The 20638-nt window shown below is 40.6% G+C and overlaps 1 protein-coding gene across 6 annotated transcripts in view; it reads right to left on the bottom strand.

Moving 5' to 3' along the window:
• LOC138798596 (protein phosphatase 1 regulatory subunit SDS22 homolog) overlaps window positions 1–20638 on the bottom strand; it is a 68678-nt gene that overhangs the window by 23579 nt on the left and 24461 nt on the right. For all 6 annotated transcript variants that reach the window (XM_069979117.1, XM_069979149.1, XM_069979155.1 and 3 more), the window contains 3 exons: window positions 15958–16232; window positions 14905–14970; window positions 12451–12613 (listed from right to left, as the gene is read on the bottom strand). In XM_069979117.1, coding sequence (XP_069835218.1) covers window positions 12451–12613; window positions 14905–14970; window positions 15958–16232 — 504 coding nt within the window. The remainder of the gene's footprint in view (window positions 1–12450; window positions 12614–14904; window positions 14971–15957; window positions 16233–20638) is intronic.

Here is a 20638-nt window from a genome sequence, read left to right as displayed (position 1 = left end):
GGAATTGTCAGAAACTGCTCATATGTTTACAACAGAGCTCATTTAGGAAATCTGCCACCATGTCCAGTAAGCCTTGAATTTTAAACAACAAATAGAGAAAGACATGAAAGTTCTGGCAGTCCATGATTAAGACATAGGGTCAAAACACATAGGTGTCACATACAAAGCACAATGTTCAAATCCAAGCCCTCTCTGAAACCAGTCTTTCCAATACAAACACTGGAGATAGATTCGATTCACTAAAGCATTGATTTCATTTTACAGCTCTAGAGTTTACGTTTAACCCCTTAACCCCCGAAGAGTACGCTGTTGAGCTTATATGGCCAGACATGTTTACGTGAATTTGCACTTTATAATTAAGCAGCCATTTTATTTGAGTATGCATATTAGATGGGGCGATGTGGAGAGCAAGCGAACACCAACCTATCAGGTCAGCACTCGCTTGCTCCTCGTTCCCTCACCTTCTGCCAGCACTATAACATGCAACAACAGTGAGCAAGGAGGAGCAGGCAAGAGCTGGAGGGGCCACCCAGGTGATCACCAGATCGTCCGGGCAGTCCATAGGAGATAGAGGTGGTCTGCTGTTAACAGGTTGATCGTTAGCGTTTCAGCATGTTAAGAGGTTATCCAGCGCTACAAAAACATGGCCACTTTTCCCCCTACTGTTGTCTCCAGTTCAGGTGCAGTTTGCAATTAAGCTCCATTTACTTCAATGGAACTGAGTTTCAAAACCCCACCCAAACTGGAGACAACAGTAGGGGGAAAGTGGCCATGTTTTTGTAGCCCTGGATAACCCCTTTAAAAAACAACGATCAGTCGACATCGTGCATGTCGGCTAATCGTTGTCTTCTATTACACAAAGCGATTATCAGCCATAACGATAGGTATCAGCCGAATACGGACAATAATCACTTTGTGTAATAGGGCATTAACCACTGCTAGAAAATGTTAATCCATTTCTGTTATGTTTTTGAAAATAAACAGTTATATAGTGGGAATATAGCAGCACTGAGCAGGTACTTAAAACGAGTGTAACTCATTGACATTCACCTTTGTGACTTGAGCAATAAATTCACCTATCCTTCAATAAGAGGTGTTAAAGGTCAGGTCAGCAGATGTCCCTTTTTGCATCAAACATTGCTGCTAAATGTACTATATGTACCAGAACAAAATGTATGCATATTCTCCTGTTTATTCAAGTCCCAAACCCCTCTGATTTATAAGTGATGAATGAAACCATGAATGGTATTTGGCAGCTGCAGTATTGGTGAATTGCTCTGATTTAAACAGGTGCCAGTCATTTCACAGACAGTTTATTCTCTGTAAGCCATATGAACACTTTTTGAGGAAAAAAAGCACAACAAAGGGTTCACTTACCACCTGAATTTTTATTCCCCATAACTAAGGGGTCATTTACACGTCTTTAGAATTCCATCCATACATGGTGAGCAAACTTTTGAACTGTTTAGAAGCTCCCAACATGATAATTGATCATGATGCTGGGAGATTTCAGGTCTAGTCCACAGAACACTGTCCGTGTAGGGACTGAATTCTAAGGACGTGTGAATGACCCCTAATAATCCAGGCCAACATCTCCTCTTATCCTCTCATCTCCTCCTCACTATAACTAGTAAATGGCATTTAGGAATCTGGTCATTGTTCCCTCTAAGCTTGGTGACCCTGCAACATACAATACAGCATCAAATAAATATTGCAGTGTAGGAAACCGAAAGACACCCTTCTGCCATGTTTAATAAATGAATTAAACCCAACACTGGAATTAAAAAGCAAAGTACGAATAAGTTCTCTTATATCCGAAACACAGTTTTGGATGTATAACAATTGTTTAGTTTCACAGTAGACAGTCTCAGGATTCTGATTTATGGACGTATGACGGACGTATTTTTGACACGAAAACACTGCAGTCATATGCAAATTACAGCCTTCACACGTCAAAAATAGAGAAAAGGCGGACACTTTTACAATTTAAAATAAGGTCCGTTTTTGCTGCGATGTAATTGACTGCAATGGCAATGCATTGAAGTCAATGGAAAGATGGATGTCAAATGCACACAATGTATTGAATAACGGACGTTATAGCCACAGTCGTCAAAATAATGTTTATTTTCATTATTTTCAGATGTCTTTTGCAAACAGCGGACGTTTTTTTATTAGTTGTTCACACACAGTTTTTCTTTTGTCACCGTTCTTTCTCGGTTTTTACTATTAAATTCATTGGACTTTTCAATGAAGCCGCATCCAAAGGCCAATTAGTAACCCCAAACTAGAATAATGTACAAACACCCGTCAGTGCACTAAGGGGAGGTCAGGCTGCTAAATGACGTCCGTTATTTTAGACTCAAAATGGCAGACATCCTTTCAAAACAGAGCTGACAACGTTGTGTGAACATAGCCTTATTTTGCGTAATACGAATGTATGTTTGGCTCAAAATGACGGCCATTTAAAAATACAGCCAACAAAAAGATGTATGAATATAGCCTAATTGGTAAGTGAATAAGCTCCTGCTATGGTGCACTTTCAATGTTACCTATAATTTTAGTTAAGTATATTTTCCATTAGCACTGTACTGAAAATTAATGTACATTACAATTACATCACTGTAATTACTACATTTTATACTTAATACATTACAGAAAGGGGGATTATAGACACATGCTACAACCCTAGTTAGAAACAGGGGCAATGGTACTTATTATGCAACAATGATGCAACACAGGCAAAAACATATGTACACAAGGTAAACACATGTTAAAATGTATTGTACTATTATTACATATAAGTCATTAAAAATTTTCCAAATGGGTTACTGCAGTTGTTTAAATACCTGTGCTGAAGTAGTATGTAAGAGCTATCTGCATGCAGAGAAACACAAAACAGAAAGTTAAAGAGGAAGACTACAATCTGACATGTTAGCTTTAACTACTGTATGGGCCTTCTTAAAGATAAACTATAATGAGTGCAGTATTATTAAAGAGTCACTGTCGTATTTTTTTTTTTTGCAGAAATCAATAGTCCAGGCGATTTTAAGAAACTTTGTAATTGGGTTTATTAGCCAAATCTGCCATTATCTGCATGTAAAAAGCCTTTTCCCAGGTCCCCCCCTCCTTCCTCTTTTTCATCCACTCCAAAAAATCTGAAAATTGTGACTTGTTGCAGGAGACGTCCCCTGTCTGTTCTAGGGAGAGGGGAGGGGGAGGAGGAAGGAGGGAGTTAGCCGGCAGCAGAAAGCAGATAACAGAGGATTACAGGCACAGAGCTGGGTGACAGCTGTAATCCGAGCTCAGACAGGTCACTGGTGATGGTCAGAACAGATAACGGGTGAGGGATTTGTAGATTAACTCTTTGTTGTCCTGTTTTGGTCTTTTCTTTAGCTCTCTCCATAGGAGAACAATGAAGACAGGGGGGAGAGCTTCAAACTGCTTTTTAATGATAAAAATGCATTTTTCGGATAATAAACCCAATTACAAAGTTTCTTAAAATCGCATGGACTATTGATTTCTGCAAAAAAAAAATTCACGACAGTGACACTTTAAGTCATATCTTCATACTGTCCATCAGGTACTGCACAAGGTGCCCACTGGTTAAAGAAACACCTCTGCACCTTTTTTTGAATGCCCTGAAACTAGGAGACTCCCTGAAGTAGTATATCACATGACTTAAGGCCCTATTACACGTAACGATTATCGGCCGAATACGGCCGATAATCGTCCAGTGTAATAGAAGGCAACGGTCAGCTGACATGAACGATGTCGGCTGATCGTTGCTGTCGTTTGTCTTTCAAAATGTTGAAAGGCAAACGACTGTGATAGCAGTGAAGTAGGAGCGGCAACAGCAGACCGCCGCTATCCTCTATGGACTGCCGGGACAATCTAGTGATCACCTGGGCAGCCCCCCCGCAGCTCCCCGCGGGCTACCCGGCACTTACCCGCTCACTGCCTCTGCGTGAAATAGCACCACCAGCAAGCGGGGAACAAGGAGAAAATGAGCGCTGACAGTGTAATAGGGGATTTAGGCTTTAGGGTCTGTTTAGACTGAAAAAGTATTGTTCAAATCTTTGCGATAACGATTGCATTTGAGCGATTATCTGCTCCTGTAAACACAGCGAACGATCAATCGCTGAGTGAGAAATTGTACATTGTGTTTTTTCAACATGTTCTCAAATCATTGCTGGTCGCTTGCTGATAATTCGCAGATCGCTTCATCTAAACAGGCTTTCGAAGATTCACCCTAGTGTGTGAGATGGCCTTAAGCATTCTTAAAGCAATCGTAAAAACGTGTTTTTTTTCGAACGATTTATCACTTTGTCTAAACGCTGATCTGCATAACAAACAAATAGTTGCTTTAAAATCGTAAAACAGTCGATTAAGCGATTTATCGGTACGTGTAAAAGGACCATAACGCACTATTCTGAGATCACACATTTGGGGTTATCGAGGAAGCCAGATGCTTTATTAAAGGGGTTATCCAGGGCTACAAAAACATGGCCACTTTCCCACTACTGTTCTCCAGTTTTGGTGGGGTTTTGAAACTCCGTTCCATTGAAGTAAATGGAGCTGAATTGCAAACCACACCTGAACTGGAGACAAGAGTAGGGGGAAAGGTGGCCATGTTTTTGTAGCGCTGGATAACCCCTTTATCTATTGGGATATGTTCACACACAGTATTTTGTTCATTATTTGTTCAACCAAAACCAGGAGTGGGTTTCAAACTCAGAAACTGTGCAAATGTTTCCATTATAGTTTTTCCCTGACCAAAATACTTACAAAAATACTGAGCTAAATACTATGTTAGAACATACCCTTTAAACGATGCTTTGGAGCTTGCCAGGAACTGCCTGTTTATGAAATGGGAGAGGCTGTCATTCCAGCAGACCGCTCAGAGACCCTCATGGGCAGTCAAGGAAGAAGAGGACTAGCCCCCTTGAATACAAGATTCACCCTGGTAATATTCCAGATGTGTTCTAAACCCTGATCAGTGCCAATCTGGATGGCATAATACCCTATACATACGGTACTAAATATACTGTATATCAATAACCAACTGGGTGTTACCAGTTGGGAGGGTGTCCCTACCAAGTCTGGCACTGACAGCTCTGATTGGATATTGTTAGGAGATGCCTCAAACTGGTAACATCCAGTTGGTTATTGATTCATACATTTCCAGCAAAAATAACACAACAATGGCACAACACAGCTATGAAAATAAGTGCTTCAGTATTGTTATTTCATGGGAATTGCACGTTTTTTGCAGCAGACAGGCCAGGAGTGGTGACATGTCCACTTTAAATTATAGATGTTTCTTTGATATTGGGGATACTAGGTATTTTAGCATACATTATTACAAGAACAGGATTATTAAAGGGGTTATCCAGATCAGCCGATGAACAAGTGTTGCTCATTCGTCGGCTGATCACTGGCCCTATTACACAGGGCAAGATTGGGTTTTTTGGCTGATAATCAGACTGTATATTAGAGCCTTTACTCGAATACTGATGAGTCCTTTGGAAAGCCCTTGGACTGACAATCTGGACAGCCCACCACGAATCTGCGGGGTGCAGGGTGCAGGTAGCTCTCAATTGTGAGGGTGCATACACAGAAAATACTAAGACAAACAGAGTTACATAATTATTAGTAAAATTAAACGAGGAGTAAGGGCCTATCTACCAAGGGCTTAAAGAAAAGGGGTCAAGGCAAAAGATGGTCCATCCATCTTTTATGAATAGTGTTGTGCAAGTGAAGGTGGGTAAAGCATGAGGGCGCATGCTGAATGAAAACTGGAAGGGGCGGGGGGTAGTAGTGGCAACTAACTATGCAACTAGCATGAACAGCATGGACCGGGTGGTAGACAAAGATGAAGGAGGTCATATGAGATGAAGTATGATAAAAAGAGAAATCTCTACAGAGGTCACATTCCCTTACATGCTCCTATGCTTACTATTTATACTACTACTACTACTACTACTAATATTAGAAGTAGTTATAATAATAATTTGTAGTGGCTTCTCTGATCTTTAATTGTTTTACCACTGCTTTGGCACTAATACCATTGTCTGAAATCTCCTAGGAACCCAGTTTGTCCCTTAAAACAGCAGTAATGGTGCTCCTCATTCTAAGTCTACTTTGTCACCTCATATATTACATAGTTATGAACTGAGAGGGGCCTAACTTACTCAAAAGTCTACCATACAGTCTTTTTTTCTCTTTTATATTTTTGTCAAAAACATGATTTCATACAAATACATAATTTAAAAAATGGTACAGTATACAGGAATTTCCCGGTATTCACTCAAAAAGTAATACAACGAGGGAAAGTAAATATGTAATAAAAACAAAAGAGTTTCAAAGTTCTTCAAAATTCCTAACATTTTTTTTAATAAGCTTCAGGCAAGAGAACTGTGACAGGGCTATGGACTGTCCCTGATCTTTCACCTCATGAGGCGGTTTTACGGCATGCACACCTGCAACAAAATTGTTTTACTGATGTCCATTATAAATAGGGGCTGTAAACAGGAAATACTTGATGACATCTACAGAAATAGAGGGTTGTATTTTCACCTCAGGACACCTTAATGGAGGGTGAAAAGGACAACACATGGGACCACGTCAACATAAAGACTTTGAAGCAGGACTTTCAAACTAGTTTATATAGTAGAACTAATTTGCTGTTTACTTCTAATACCTATGACTAGGAATCACATTGATAAAAATATTCATACCATTTTTTTTTATTTTATATTACAATATGTGACATAAAAAACAGTTGACCTCCCCTATTTGTGACATTAGATTTATTAGTAACTGACATAAGGCCATGTTCCCACCAGTAAACACATGCAGCCACAACCATGCCCCCATACCCTCGCTAATAGCCATTGGTGAACGCACTGGGGGCCTGGTTTCAGCCATACAAGTTTACCAACATGTGGGAACACTAACTGTACTTTTTATTACATGTATTTAGACCGGTTATATATGTTTTACATTATTATGGTCACTTAATAATAGTTCCTCTAACTGAATATGTCAATAAGCTGCTTTACTACACATGACATATAATCGTACTCTCTCTTGCTGGACTAAATATTCTATATGCCCCTTCCTCTGGGTTTCACATTTAGACACAAAGGGGGAGATTTATCAAAGGGTGTAAAATTTAGACTGGTGCAAACTGCCCACAGCAACCAATCACAGCTCAGCTTTCCTTTCAGCACTGCCTAAAGCTGAGCTGTGATTGGTTGCTGTGGGCAGTTTGCAACAGTCTAAATTTTACACCCTTTGATAAATCTCCCCCAAAGCCTTTCTGGACAGATCTTTGTTGCAATGGATTTTGCTTAGGGCTAAAGTGAGGAAAAGAGTTCAAGGGTGTTCATCCTTGGGTCAAGAAACTGTCCGAGACAGAATCTAAGTGATCTGAGCAGATAAGCAATGTAGTATGTCACAGAAACATAGGAATCATATTGCTTAGGCAGGAAATGAGCTTTAAGTAGCATATGGCGATATGTGTTTAGTAGAGGAACAAGCTCTTTGGAACACAGTGTCTTTTAAGAGGTTAAGAGTCAGTAGCATATGTACTAACAGTACTGGGGCTCCAGCAAGGAGGTAGTGTAGCAGCAGTAACTGTACAAGCGCTTACAGTATGTCAATTTCTTGTCTTGTAGTTTGTTTGCCACAGTATGGCATACCCTATCATAACCTCAAATTTAACATCATGTTTACATCATATGTCCCATAAATGGTATATATTTGAAAAATGCTGACAGATTTCTAAACCTATTAACTGCCCCTATTTATGTTATATTAATAATCCCCCTTTCACTGGATCAACACTGCAAAATAGGCTGAACTGGATGTTTATATGTCTTTTTTTCAGGCTTACAAACTGTGTTACTATTTAATGCTTGCAGTTCGTCAGACAAAGGTTCAGACTTCATAATACATAGAAGGCTCACTGGTCAGATGAGATTAACATTTAACATTTTTAGTCCATCAGGGGAAAAGCTGTGTGACGCAAAGCTAGCACTTCCCATACCCCAAGAACACCATTCCTATACGGAAGTAATGTTGTGGTGTCATCATGCTATGGAGAGGCTTTTCATCAACAGAGACAGGAAAACTGTCAAACCTCTACTGATCACAGCATTTAAAGGAAAAGTCCAGCAAAATTTTTTATTAAAGTATTGTATTGCTCCCCAAAAAGTTATACAAATCACCAATATACACGTATTACGGGAAATGCACATAAAGTGTTTTTTTGCCCGCACTTACTACTGCATCAAGGCTTCACTTCCTGGATAAAATGGTGATGTCACGACCCGACTCCCAGAGCTGTGCGGGCTGTGGCTGCTGGAGAGGATGATGGCAGAGGGATGCTTAGTGTCCCTCCAGTGCCCTGTGTCCCTCAGTGTCCCCCTGCCATCATCCTCTCCAGCAGCCACAGCCAGCACAGCTCTGGGAGCCGGTTGTGACATCACCATTTTATCCAGGAAGTGAAGCCTTGATGCAGTAGTAAGTGCAGGGAGAAAAGCACTTTATTGGGGATTTGTATAACTTTTGGGCGGCAATATATTACTTTAATAAAAATTTTCGCCGGACTTCTCCTTTAAGTGGTTAAATGATGGGCCTCAGCATGATCACTAATGTCAGTCAGTTAGTGTGGGCTGCTGATAGCAGACAGTGCCCATAGGTATTTCAGCTTCTGAGATCACTTCATGCCACCCCAATCCTCATGTGCCATATATGTATGATGTAGAGCGTTAACGTGTAAAATATACTGTCTTTGTCTTAGAATGTTTTTTTTCGAAGCCCTGGACTCAATCCAATTGAAAATCTGCAAATCTCTCTATATTAACAGCAGTTTCTAGCTAGAGGAACAATTTGAGCTACCATCACAGTTGTTCTGCTTACAAGAGGCAGTTCAACATGATCTTACAGTCTGGCCTCCTTGAATTTGGACATGTTGCACTGAATCTGCAGATGGTATGTTTTGCATAACTTTGTAGTGCAAATTCTGATTTACTAACTTCATGTCATACGTGAAGTGTTTAAGTACTATATTAGGATCTTCTACTCATCATATCCAAACTAAAATTATTATAGTTGTCTCATAAAAAGAACATCTGTGCCGGTTACGTCACTGATGAACCTCCTGTATCTGCCACATACAGAACTGTCCACAGAGGTTACAGCTAACCCCCTCCTGTACACAGCCTGGAAAGCCTGGATCAAAAGCAGACAAATACTATCCCTTCATCCCAGACATTCAGCGCTTTTAATGCTTAATAAAACACCATAGAATGACACCCCATTATTAAGATTTAGCAATCAGGGCACTTCACCACCTGGCATGCATTACAGATATCCCACAGAAGCACATATACACCTTTAATTATCCTAAAATCCAATATGCCACACCCCTTTTACTATTTGCAAACCCAGAGTGTATATTTTACCACACATAATAAACCCCCACAAGCTGTGGTATTACACTGTATCCAGTCTTGTCTTCTGGAGACAAATCAAAATCTTTGTCACTACTAACCTGCACCTAGAATGTACACACACCTCGTATTGGACTTTGCTGTAGTACCACATTTGAAAAATCATTAGCATTTGCAAAGAGCATGCTGTAATATGGGGGGGGGGCACTAGATCACTAAAATGCCACAAAATGCCATAAATGACAGTGTATCATGTGTACTGCATTTGATATTCCACCATAGACTTCAGGCTATGTTCACACACAGTAAGGCCATGTTGACATGGTGTAAGACACCGGCCTGCCGGGTCATGGAGCGTCAGGTCTCTGAAAAGATCATTCCGGACGGTACTGCAGTACTGACCGGATGATCTTTCGACCCACAGAGTTCTGATGCAGGCGCATCTGTGCTCACCCACATTAGAACTCCCCACAGCACACTATGAAGCGTGCAGCCGCAGCCACTCGCTTCACAGTGTGCACTGACATGGTTTTCTACGGCCGTTATTTACTGAATAGGGGCCGCAGAAAACTGACACTATGTGTATACTGACAGTGATACTATATGTATACGCTCCGGCCGGGATCCCATAGACACCCGGCCAGTGTATTTTCTCATATTAACTACGGACGTTATTGCGATCGGCAACAATGGCCGTAGAAATTGGCCAGCAGTGCACACAGCATAGAATAACAGCCGTAATTTATTCTGACCGGCCATATAATGATCTGCTTTGCAAAACACATTTTTTCTTTTCATCTGTTAACACATTGCTTTACTTTCACTCAAAATCACATTTACACATTTATTTTACTGTGTGTGAACTTATTCTTAAAGTAACATCTCTCTGCAGTGTCTACATATAATGTGTGTGAATCTAGCCTGAACTAAGTATTATGGTAAGAGATGGCACCATCTACCCATGTCTGTAAATACTTCCTATGCATATTTGTCATAATGTAATAGCTCCCTGTAAGAATTTGTCTTCTGCCTTCTCTTTGATCCTCCATATGGCTGTAGACCTACATATGATGCTACCAACAGTTCCTGGAATGATTTTTGTAATGCTCAGATTGTCAGCAGCTGAAAATCCTTGTCAGGTATTAACCCATTGTCGATTGCAACAACGGCCGTGATTAATACGAAAATATACGTTACGTTGCCGTCTATGGAGTCCCGGCTGGAGTGTATACACATTGTATAAGCTCCGTTCGGGATCTCTAGCAGCAATGGAAAAACTGACATGTTAGTTTTCTGAGGCCACTATTCATCGGCTGTAGAGAACCTGTCAGTGCACATAATGAAGAGCGCGGCTCTGGCAGCACGTTCCATTGTGTGCAGTGGGGAGTTTTGATGCGGGCGCACACTGATGCGCCCACATCAGAACTCAGCGGGGTTAAAGATCATCTGACCGGTACTGCAGTAGCAACGGGATTTTCTTATCTGACACCAGCCATTCCGTGACCCGGCCGCGTCACGGAACGGCCAGTGTCATACAATGTGTGAACGTAGCCTAAAATTACAGGTTAACCATGTTTAACCCCTTCCCCCAAGAGGACATCCAGAGACGTCATGAAAAGCAGTGCCAGTCTGCCTCATGACGTCCCTGGACGTCATGCTGTATCTGCCTCCCCCCGTTGTCCCTAGCTGAGAACTGAAGAATGGCTAAAAAAAAAAAACTAATAAAAAAAGACCCCAAAAATACACAAGGCCTCTGTCATGTCTGAGGCCTGTGGTTGAGTCAGGTGACACACTGCGGCCAAACATGGGGGATTTCTAGAAACATTGAAACAAGGGAAATATATATTAAGTTGCGTTTCTCACTTAGTATTTGCTTTGAAACAGTATAAAAAATGTGTGTGCTCAACCGTGTTCTATATGGAAAATAGTTGAGTAGATAACGAGTACACTACCTGGTTTGCACCTGAAAACCAATTAAATAAATAATAATAAAAAAAAAAATGGTAGGCTCTTAAGAAACTTCCCCTTTGTATATAAAGAATGAATAATAATTAGGTAATAAAGGAGACCTGTCACCCCCCCGTGCCGGGGTGACAGGCTCCCGACCCCCAGCTAGATCCCCTTATACTAACCTCATCTCGCCAAGTCCCGCTCCCAGAGTAGGTCCCGGGACAGAGATATCCTGGTCAGAAGCCGACGCGCACACTGTGGAGATAGGTCCGGCGTCCATAGAGAATGAATGGAGCCGGACTCATCTCTGCAGCACGCCGGCTTCTGACCAGGATATCTCTGTCCCAGGACCGGCTCCGGGAGCAGGACTCGGCCAGATAAGGTTAGTATAAGGGGATTTAGCTGGGGGTCGGGAGCCTGTCACCCCGGCACGGGGGTGACAGGTCCTCTTTAATCGGTAAAAAATAAATAATTTTTTTTTGGGTTTCTATAAATATAAAAATCTATAATATATCTATTAAAAAGTTTTTATATTTATAAAAACCTAAAAAAAAAAGTATTTATTTTTTATCGATTAATACCTATTTATTATTCATTCTTTATATACAAGAGAGGAAGTTTCTTGACAGCCTACTATTTCTTATTTTAGTATTTGCTTTGTTAGAGGAAAAAAATTAACAAAAAAATTAAAAAAAAATCTGAATTTCAAATTTTCCTGAAACTTTGAAAAATTCCTTTCCAAATTTCGAAGCCCTCTTACATGCTAAAAAGTAAAAGGACTTTCACCAAATTACGTCACCATAAAGCAGACATGTTGTAGATGTTTCATTAACAATTAGTTCATGTGGCATGACTATTTTCTCAGAAAAAGAGAATTTTGAATATAAAGAAATGTAAATTTTTGCACAAATGTTGTTTTGTTTTTGTTTTTTTTACAAAAAACTACTGAGTTTATCAACCAAAGTATTCCACAAACAAAGTGGAATATGTCATGAAAAAACAATCTTAGAATAACCGCGATATAGGCATTATAAATGCATACCTCCTCAGGTTTTGTCAGGCCTTTATATGGTGTATTTACAGGTTTTCTCTTCCCATTTTCCCATCTCTTCCAGAACTTGGTAAATAAATGCTGCTCAGTAGCCCTTTGCAGCTTGTGCGGATCTACATTGAGCAAATCTTCCTGTGGAATGGCATCAACATATCTACATGGAAAGGAAACAGAATTGATTTTACTCTTGAACGAGCAAGTATGATCCTTAAGAAAATGTATAACGGTCATATTCTTGTAGACAATTGAAGAAGCGAATATCCTTCATATATACAATTTATAGAAAATTGCAGAACAGGGTCTCTAAAGTAGGTCCAGTGAGACTATTATTTGAAATATATATATATTCCACGTCTGAACAGTGTAAACTCATCCTAAGGCCAGCTTCATATAAGTACAGTGGTACCTTGGTTTAAGAGTAACTTGGATTAAGAGCGTTTTGCAAGAAGAGCTCACAGTTTTTTAAAATTGTAACTTGGTTTAAGAGCATCGCTTTGGTTTAAGAGCTCCCTGTACTAGGTGGGAGCAGGAGTGTGTGTGTGTGTGGGGGGGGGGGCATGGCCTGCACAGGGTGGTCTACAGCACTGTACTCTGACCCAGGAAGTCTCCCTCACTATCCAAATCATAGCAGATCCACTTCAGGCTGGGGCATACTTTAGGGGAAAGGACTGTGGGGGTAATCTCTACTTAGCTGTAACCCCTCTCTCCCCGGACAGAGTGCTGCTGTACTGTGCCCACATCTGCCCTGCTCATTCCTTCATGCTTCCTGCAGTCTCTGTCAGCCCTTGTGTTTCCCATCCTCTTCATTCCTGTTATAATGTGCCTGCACTCACACTCAGCTATACACATTGCTGCTATAATGGGCCTACACTCACACTCAGCTATATACACTGCTTCTATACTGTTCCTGCACTCGCACTCAGCTATACACACTGCTGCAATAATGTGCCTGCACTTACACTCAGCTATGCACACTGCTGCTATAATGCGCCTGCACTTATATTCAGCTATAAACAATGCTGCTATAATGCGCCGCACTTACACTCAGCTATACACACTGCTGCTATAATGTGCCTGCACTTACACTCAGCCATTCCAACTGCTGTATATAAAGTTTCTGTCTTTGTCCTCCTGCACAGCTGTGATTTTCACTTCCTGATTGGTCCATGCTGAACACACACATCTGTCATGTGACCACACAAACATCTGAAAGCAGCCCTGCTTCTCTATTCTAGCCTGTTGTACTACACTACTGCATTATGGGGATCTGCAGCTTCATCCTGTTTATCCAGGTTTATGCACTTACTATACATTATACTCCACATGCTGATTGTTATACTGTACAGTGACTTATAATATCTCATATCCAGCTGTTTCTCATTGTCTGTTTCATCTGTTCTACATGTTATTCAGAATAAAAGATTATTATTTTTAGGGTGTGGAACCAATTGTCTGTATATCAGTGATCTCAATTTGCTTTGGTTTAAGAGTGGATTTGTATAACAAGCATGGTCCCGGAACGAATTATGCTGGTAATCAAAGGCACCACTGTATATGTAAATAGCACCCATCCCCCACTCCGGGCAACTCTAGTGGATTTATTAAAAGGCCTATGTGGCAGCCTCAGGAATCTATCCTGGCCAGGCGAAAATTGCAATAAATCTTGCAATGCCGCATCTCCTTCCTTCTCAATTGACAAGTGAGATGCAGACTGGTGAAAAGTGTCTAAAGCTTTGTGCAAAGTGGGCCTTTGTGGAAACATCAGGACTTTTTAATGGTCTGTGATAGATGAAGACCTTTATAAATGTCTCCGTATACTCACACCTATGTGAATAAGGAACTAACATACTAGCAAACATGAAAAGTAGGATTAGGGAAAGAAGGCCTACACTTAAATTACAGATAATAACATGAAATAACCTCTATACAAAGAATTAAATTGGTACTGTCATTAAAAAAATGTTTGACCAATTGGTGTCCGAGTGTCCGGTATCAGGTCAGTATTGGTAAATAGAAAAAATATCAGAGCTCACCTTCCTCTAGTAGACACACATCAAACCACGGACCACTTCAGAAATTGGGGCTTTAGCAACAGTTGTTATAAACTATATACATTCATTATTGAAATTTCTTAATTAAAAACATCTTATTCAGACTATGGGTTACAGAGGGTCCAAGCAGTCGGACACCTGTAACATGGTCTGTAGAGTCTACGTCTACAATTAGAATTGTTATATGTTGGTAACATGTCACATTGTTTGAACCATCTGTAACCCATACTCTGAATAAGGTGTTTTTAATGAAGAAACTCCAATAAAGGAGGGCATATTAATTTTATAACACTGGATCACAATTTTTTTTTGGAAGTCAAGCTTACCATTATGGTTTCTCTCACACAAAAGACATTACACATTTTATGACACTATTTATTTTGGCTTATTTTACCTGATACAGTTTTCCATCTCGGCTTTCAGTGTATCCTCAAATTCAATGAGCTCCTCTTGTAGATCCCTGCAATGTAAATGATTTGGCTGAACTGCAGAACCTTAAGTTCATCCTTTGCTTGTCACAAATGAGATTTCTGAGGCACACAGCATTTAAAAGCTGGGGTTGTGCAACATTATCAGATAATACTTCTTAAAGTGACTCTGTACCCACAATCTGCCCACCCCAAACCACTTGTACCTTCGGATAGCTGCTTTTAATCCAAGATCTGTCCTGGGGTCCAATCGGCAGGTGATGCAGTTATTGTCCTAAAAAACTACTTTTAAACTTGCAGCCCTCTGCCAAACTGGCATGGCCTAAAGTATCTGTGCCCTAACTTTGCACCAGCCCTCCTTCCCCCCTCATCATTAGGAATGCCACTGGCAGGATTTTTCCTATTCCTCTGCAGTGAACACTGCACAGGTGCCTTAACGATCCAGCCCATGTGCTGTGCTGACACAGGTGATGAATCGTAGAAAATCTGCCTAGAGAGAGTCGCTTTAAAGGAGCAGCAATAACATTTATAGCAGAAGTATCCAGTATTCAGCTTCTAACATATGACAGTGACTTGTCTAAGCACCTGGACTCCCATCAAACAGGCAGAAGTGCTCCGCTGAGAGTATAGCAGGTGGCCAGGAGCTGAAGCAGCAATACTGCAGTGTCTAGGCCCTTTTAACCTCAATGTGGGTTAGGGTCACAGCCATGAACTTTCACAAGTCAGAAAGTCATGGCTTTTCCTAGTGATGTACCATATACAGTTTATCACTTTTCATGGTGGGAATAACTATTTAACAATGTTGTAGTTGACACATTGCATGTCTTCTCCCATATGTTTTCTTAAAGCAAAGCTTCAGGACCATAGCGGTGTCTGTTGCTGGTAATACATGACAGAGTATCTACCCAAATTGCTGGAAAGATTCCTAAAACAATTATTTATTAGGGAGTTATTTAGTTAATAACTTTTTTTGTACTTCCCCTCTATTGTTAGTACTCAAAACTGCATTGCATACTCACATTATCTTTCTGTGGAAATGGTGGATGCTACTTTCTACTGTATCTTGTTTCCTCTTCAGTCTCTCCAGTAGGGTTTTCTGAACTGTATCCTTCAGTCTTTCCCTTGTGTAAGTTTCTCCATAGAGACTATTAAGAGATTGTGTAAGTATTGATCGGTATGCTGGTAAGTGTTCAATATCAGAGGGGTCTTTCAAGACACAATCATCCAGGATGCGTACAGATGTGTGTTGTCTAAATGACATGATATATCTTTTATTTAGAGCCAAAGGATTTCCCTGTTAGAAAACAGATAAAGAGTAAATTGTTGAATGAATACTGTGTACACTGTTTTGCCTTGGTGGAAATAAAATTACAACCCCATAATAATACAACTGAAGTAAATTTTACTGTTTCTTTACAGTGCATTTCTTGGCCATACAAGTACCATTTATTGACCAGGTGTATTGTAAAAATATTTTAAAAATATGCTATTGTTTCTTTGGGTTAAAGGTCAATTGCATTTAGTTCTTGCCCCAGGCACACCAACATAATAATGTAGTTTTTAACCTTATTCCTTGTTTACCATTATTTTACATACATTATCCAAGATTAAAAGGGGTAGTGCGGCGCTAAACAATTATTCACTAAATAACACACATTACAAAGTTATACAACTTTGTAATGTATGTTATGTATGTGAATGGCCCCCTTACCCGTGTTTCCCCCCCACCCACGCTAGACCCAGAAGTGTAGTGCTCTATACTCTCCTGATCCGTGTGGACCCCTGTCCGCCATCTTGTGACAATGATGTAATCTTCAGGCGGGCGGTTGAACCGCTCCGACCGTCCCTCGTGCCGGCCGCCCTCTGCCGCGTCATCAGCTGCTCAGCCGCGATTGGCTAAGCATAACTGTGCTCAGTCATTCGTGGCACGAGGGGCGGTCGGAGCGGTTCGGCCAGCCGCCCGAAGATTACATCATTGTCGCAAGATGGCGGACGGGGGTCGACACGGATCAGGTGAGTATAGAGCACTACACTTCCAGGGGTGGCGTGAGTGGGGGGGAAACACGGGTAAGTGGGGCCATTCACTAACATAACATACATTACAAAGTTGTATAACTTTGTAATGTGTGTTATTTAGTGAATAATTGTGTAGCGCCGCACTACCCCTTTAAGCCCAGGTGTTCCTGAAAATAACTACACATGACCATCTGCATAGAAACAGATTTATTAATATGTAATATAAATAAACGTAATTATCTATTGTAAAGATCGTCATACCCATTAGATATGTGTTGGCTGTACCTGCTAACTTCAGCTAGATCATCCACTATCTAAGTACTTGGTGGCCTTCCCATTCTTACAGCGATGCATTTCCCATATTTGCCAGCCGCCAGCTTCCAGTGGCTTCTGTAACGTCAGGTAGCTGGCTGATGGACTGCCTGCTCAGCCAATCAGTGACTGGGGCAGGACACGGCAGCTGAGCGGGCAAGTCCATCCCGCCTTCCCTTTACCTTGTGTTAAAGAATTAAATGGGTTATCTCTATTGCTTGTTGTAAATATGTGAATAGCCAACCAAGTTTATAGGTAGATATACTCCTTTATGTGCTCATGAGTGGGTAATATACCCATAACCTATTCTATTCATTATTATATTTTGCTGTGGGGAATTAATCCCTTGGTGACTCGACACCATCTTGTGTGGTTCGTGACAGTTTAACCATTATGGCCTTGTGCATCTTTATTTATCTGACTGGTTATATTTTGGACATTTTCAGGTGCAGTGATGGCACAACTAATAAACATATATATGTTGCTTGGGACAGATGTATCCCGAATTGACATACACGCACAGGATCTTTCATTATACACTAGATTGCTGATCATGTATTTTATGTTGCATTTTGCATATAAGTGTATATATCAGATATGAGCGTCCGTGATGGCATATGCGCGATATACATATGTTCATATATTCTTAGACGTGGTGACATTATTGGTATTATTGATACACGCGCCTTCAGATATGGACTTCATTTCATTTATTATTATTTAGTTACATATATTTATATTAGACTATGTCTAAATATATTTCGGCGTCTGTGATGTGGATAGGATAGGGATTCTTGATATATGCGTCGCTGATTGTATATTATGTTGCCGGTCTTGCACCTCCATACATGTTCATATTAGTGGACATGTTTGTCTTTGTTTAGTTTGTTGATTAGTAACCTTGTATATATCTCGGCCATGCGCGCTTTTTGACCACATACTTTATATTATTGTTTTTATTTTTGACACGTACTACTAACTGTGCATGCATGATATATAAAGGATTCTCTATTATATATACTTTATGTCATCGATTTTGAATTTGTATACATGGATGAATATTTTGCATTTGAACATGAGCGTCTGTGTTTTAATAAGCGCAACATATATACATATAGGGTCCTGTACTATAACTATAATTCATTTCCATAATTGACTATTATAGTAATGTTACTTTAGGTTTTGGTGTCACGCATGCGCCGCTTTTTAGATATTCTATAGGTTTGGACATGTGAAGTTGTTTCCATACATATGCATGTGCCATTGTTAAATCATACTTGTTTATAAATGCAGAGGTAACTAAAGTTTTCAGTGAGCACCACTGTTTTGCTGCATCCTCCATTCAAGTGTAATACTCCTAACATTTGGTCCGGGATCCAAGCCGCATGGTGGTAGTAGTTCCGGTAGCTGTATCTCTATTAGACTGTTATAGTTTTCTTGCGATACTTGTCACGGTCACGTGATAATCTATCATGTGAGTGTACCAAGATGGCGTTGGTCTTTTGCCCATTCATCTGCATACCTCAGTCTAATATCGCGGTACTTACTCCTAATGGTCATGTGGTTTGGTCACGTGATCGCACTAATATGGCACAGAGTTCACGCCGGTCCATGAATCCGGTGTCCTCCATATGCCACGTGAGTACTGTTACTCTGCCTCATACCGGGTTTTTATTATGTATTATCTTTCTATATATAGGAGCATTAAGGGACCATTCATTCATCCCTGATGAAGTCTGAGTGACAGAACGCGTGGGTGGTTCTGTCCTGGCCCACCATGTGATCGCCATATTGTCTGTAGCTTATATTCTTTTTGCACAAAATCTTTGCACTAGCACTTTAACTTGACTTTGTATCTGTTACATGGTATTTATTAATGGGATATAGACGTATTGATTAGTATTTCACAATCCATTTTGTATTCATTTGATACTACTCTACTATTATGTATATTTATTTTATTTGTGTTTGTCACTATCAATGTGATATGACGGACACTTGAGATATTGTATTGGTGGGCTTTGGTTCACTAGCCAGTATTATGGCCAGTGAAGTTGTTGAATTTTAACTTTTTTTTGTCCCTTGCATTTATGTGAATAAAATTGGTTGTTTTTTTTTATTCTGACTATTGCAGTCCATTCTTATTCAATCCTTTTTTTTTTTTTGCCTACGTACACCAGCTGATCCGTGACATTGCAGCAGAAGGAGCTGGGGCCATGATGTACGTAGAAGCCTTCTGAAATGACTTACCGCAGCTGCCAAAGAAAGGTGAGGGAGGTGCTATGGGAGCACATGGACGCATACTGTAAGTACACTTGATTTATTATGCTACCGCATCTCCCCGTCTGTGATTTTGTAGTTTCAGGGGACTTTTCCCCCCAAAATTATTTTTGCATTAATATGTTACCCACCCATAGCTTTCCATCTTTCCAATATAAAGTTATTATGGATTCTGCACAGTTTGCTGTTATCTACTGTAGTTAATCCACTGCCCCCTGTTCACCGGCGGGGCACCCGCTCGTCCTCCCCCACCCCCTGTTCATGATCGGGTGTAAGAGGGAGCTGTGGGTAGGTCGTGTAGATGAAATTTTGGGCTCCCTGCCCCGCTCACCCGCGGCCACCCTGCAGATCACTTGCGGCCACCACTCGCTCAGCTCTGCTATCTCGCTCACTCAACTCTGCTATGTCGCTCAGCTCTGCTATCTCGCTCACTCAGCTACGCTATCTTGCTCACTCAACTCTGTCATTCAATTCTGCTATGTCACTCACTCAGCTCTGCTTCATCATGGACCAATCAGGCATAAGCATTGCATGATGGGAGATGTAGTTTTCTGGCCTTTGCCATGTTGGATATAGATCAGCTTTTTAAAAAAACTAGTAACTATGGAATGGCAGCAGCTAGAAAGACGGGAGACGGCTCAAAATACTCAGGGGGACTTGGTTAGTAAGACCAGCTAGGTTTGGGAGCATTTCATTTTTTAGCTCTTGGGGGGGGATACCCCTTTAACCTTTAAAAGGGTACTCAGATTGGAAAGAAAACATCACTTCCTGCAGGACATTCAGGAACTGATAAGTGATTGAAAGCCTGAGATTGTTAAATAAATACATTTACAAATCTGTATAACTTTCGTGCACCAGTTGATTTGATTTTTTTTTCCACTGGAGTATCCCTGTAAGATTTATCACATGGTCATGGACAACCTTAGCTTAGTGCAACCAGCACTTAGTATAGATGTCTGTCTTTTTTATTTCTATTTTTTATTTATATGTGGGCACAGGTGTGACCAAACTACTATTGCCACGGTCACATGACCTAAAGTCATTTTGGATAACATATTATGGGGCTGGAATCCAAACATAGGAGCAGAATTT

Source organism: Dendropsophus ebraccatus, chromosome 1 (assembly GCF_027789765.1).
Source record: "Dendropsophus ebraccatus isolate aDenEbr1 chromosome 1, aDenEbr1.pat, whole genome shotgun sequence".
Taxonomy (NCBI): Eukaryota; Metazoa; Chordata; class Amphibia; order Anura; family Hylidae; genus Dendropsophus; species Dendropsophus ebraccatus.
The sequence above is the reverse complement of the archived record's forward strand: the minus strand, read 5'-3'. Positions and strand labels throughout refer to the sequence as shown.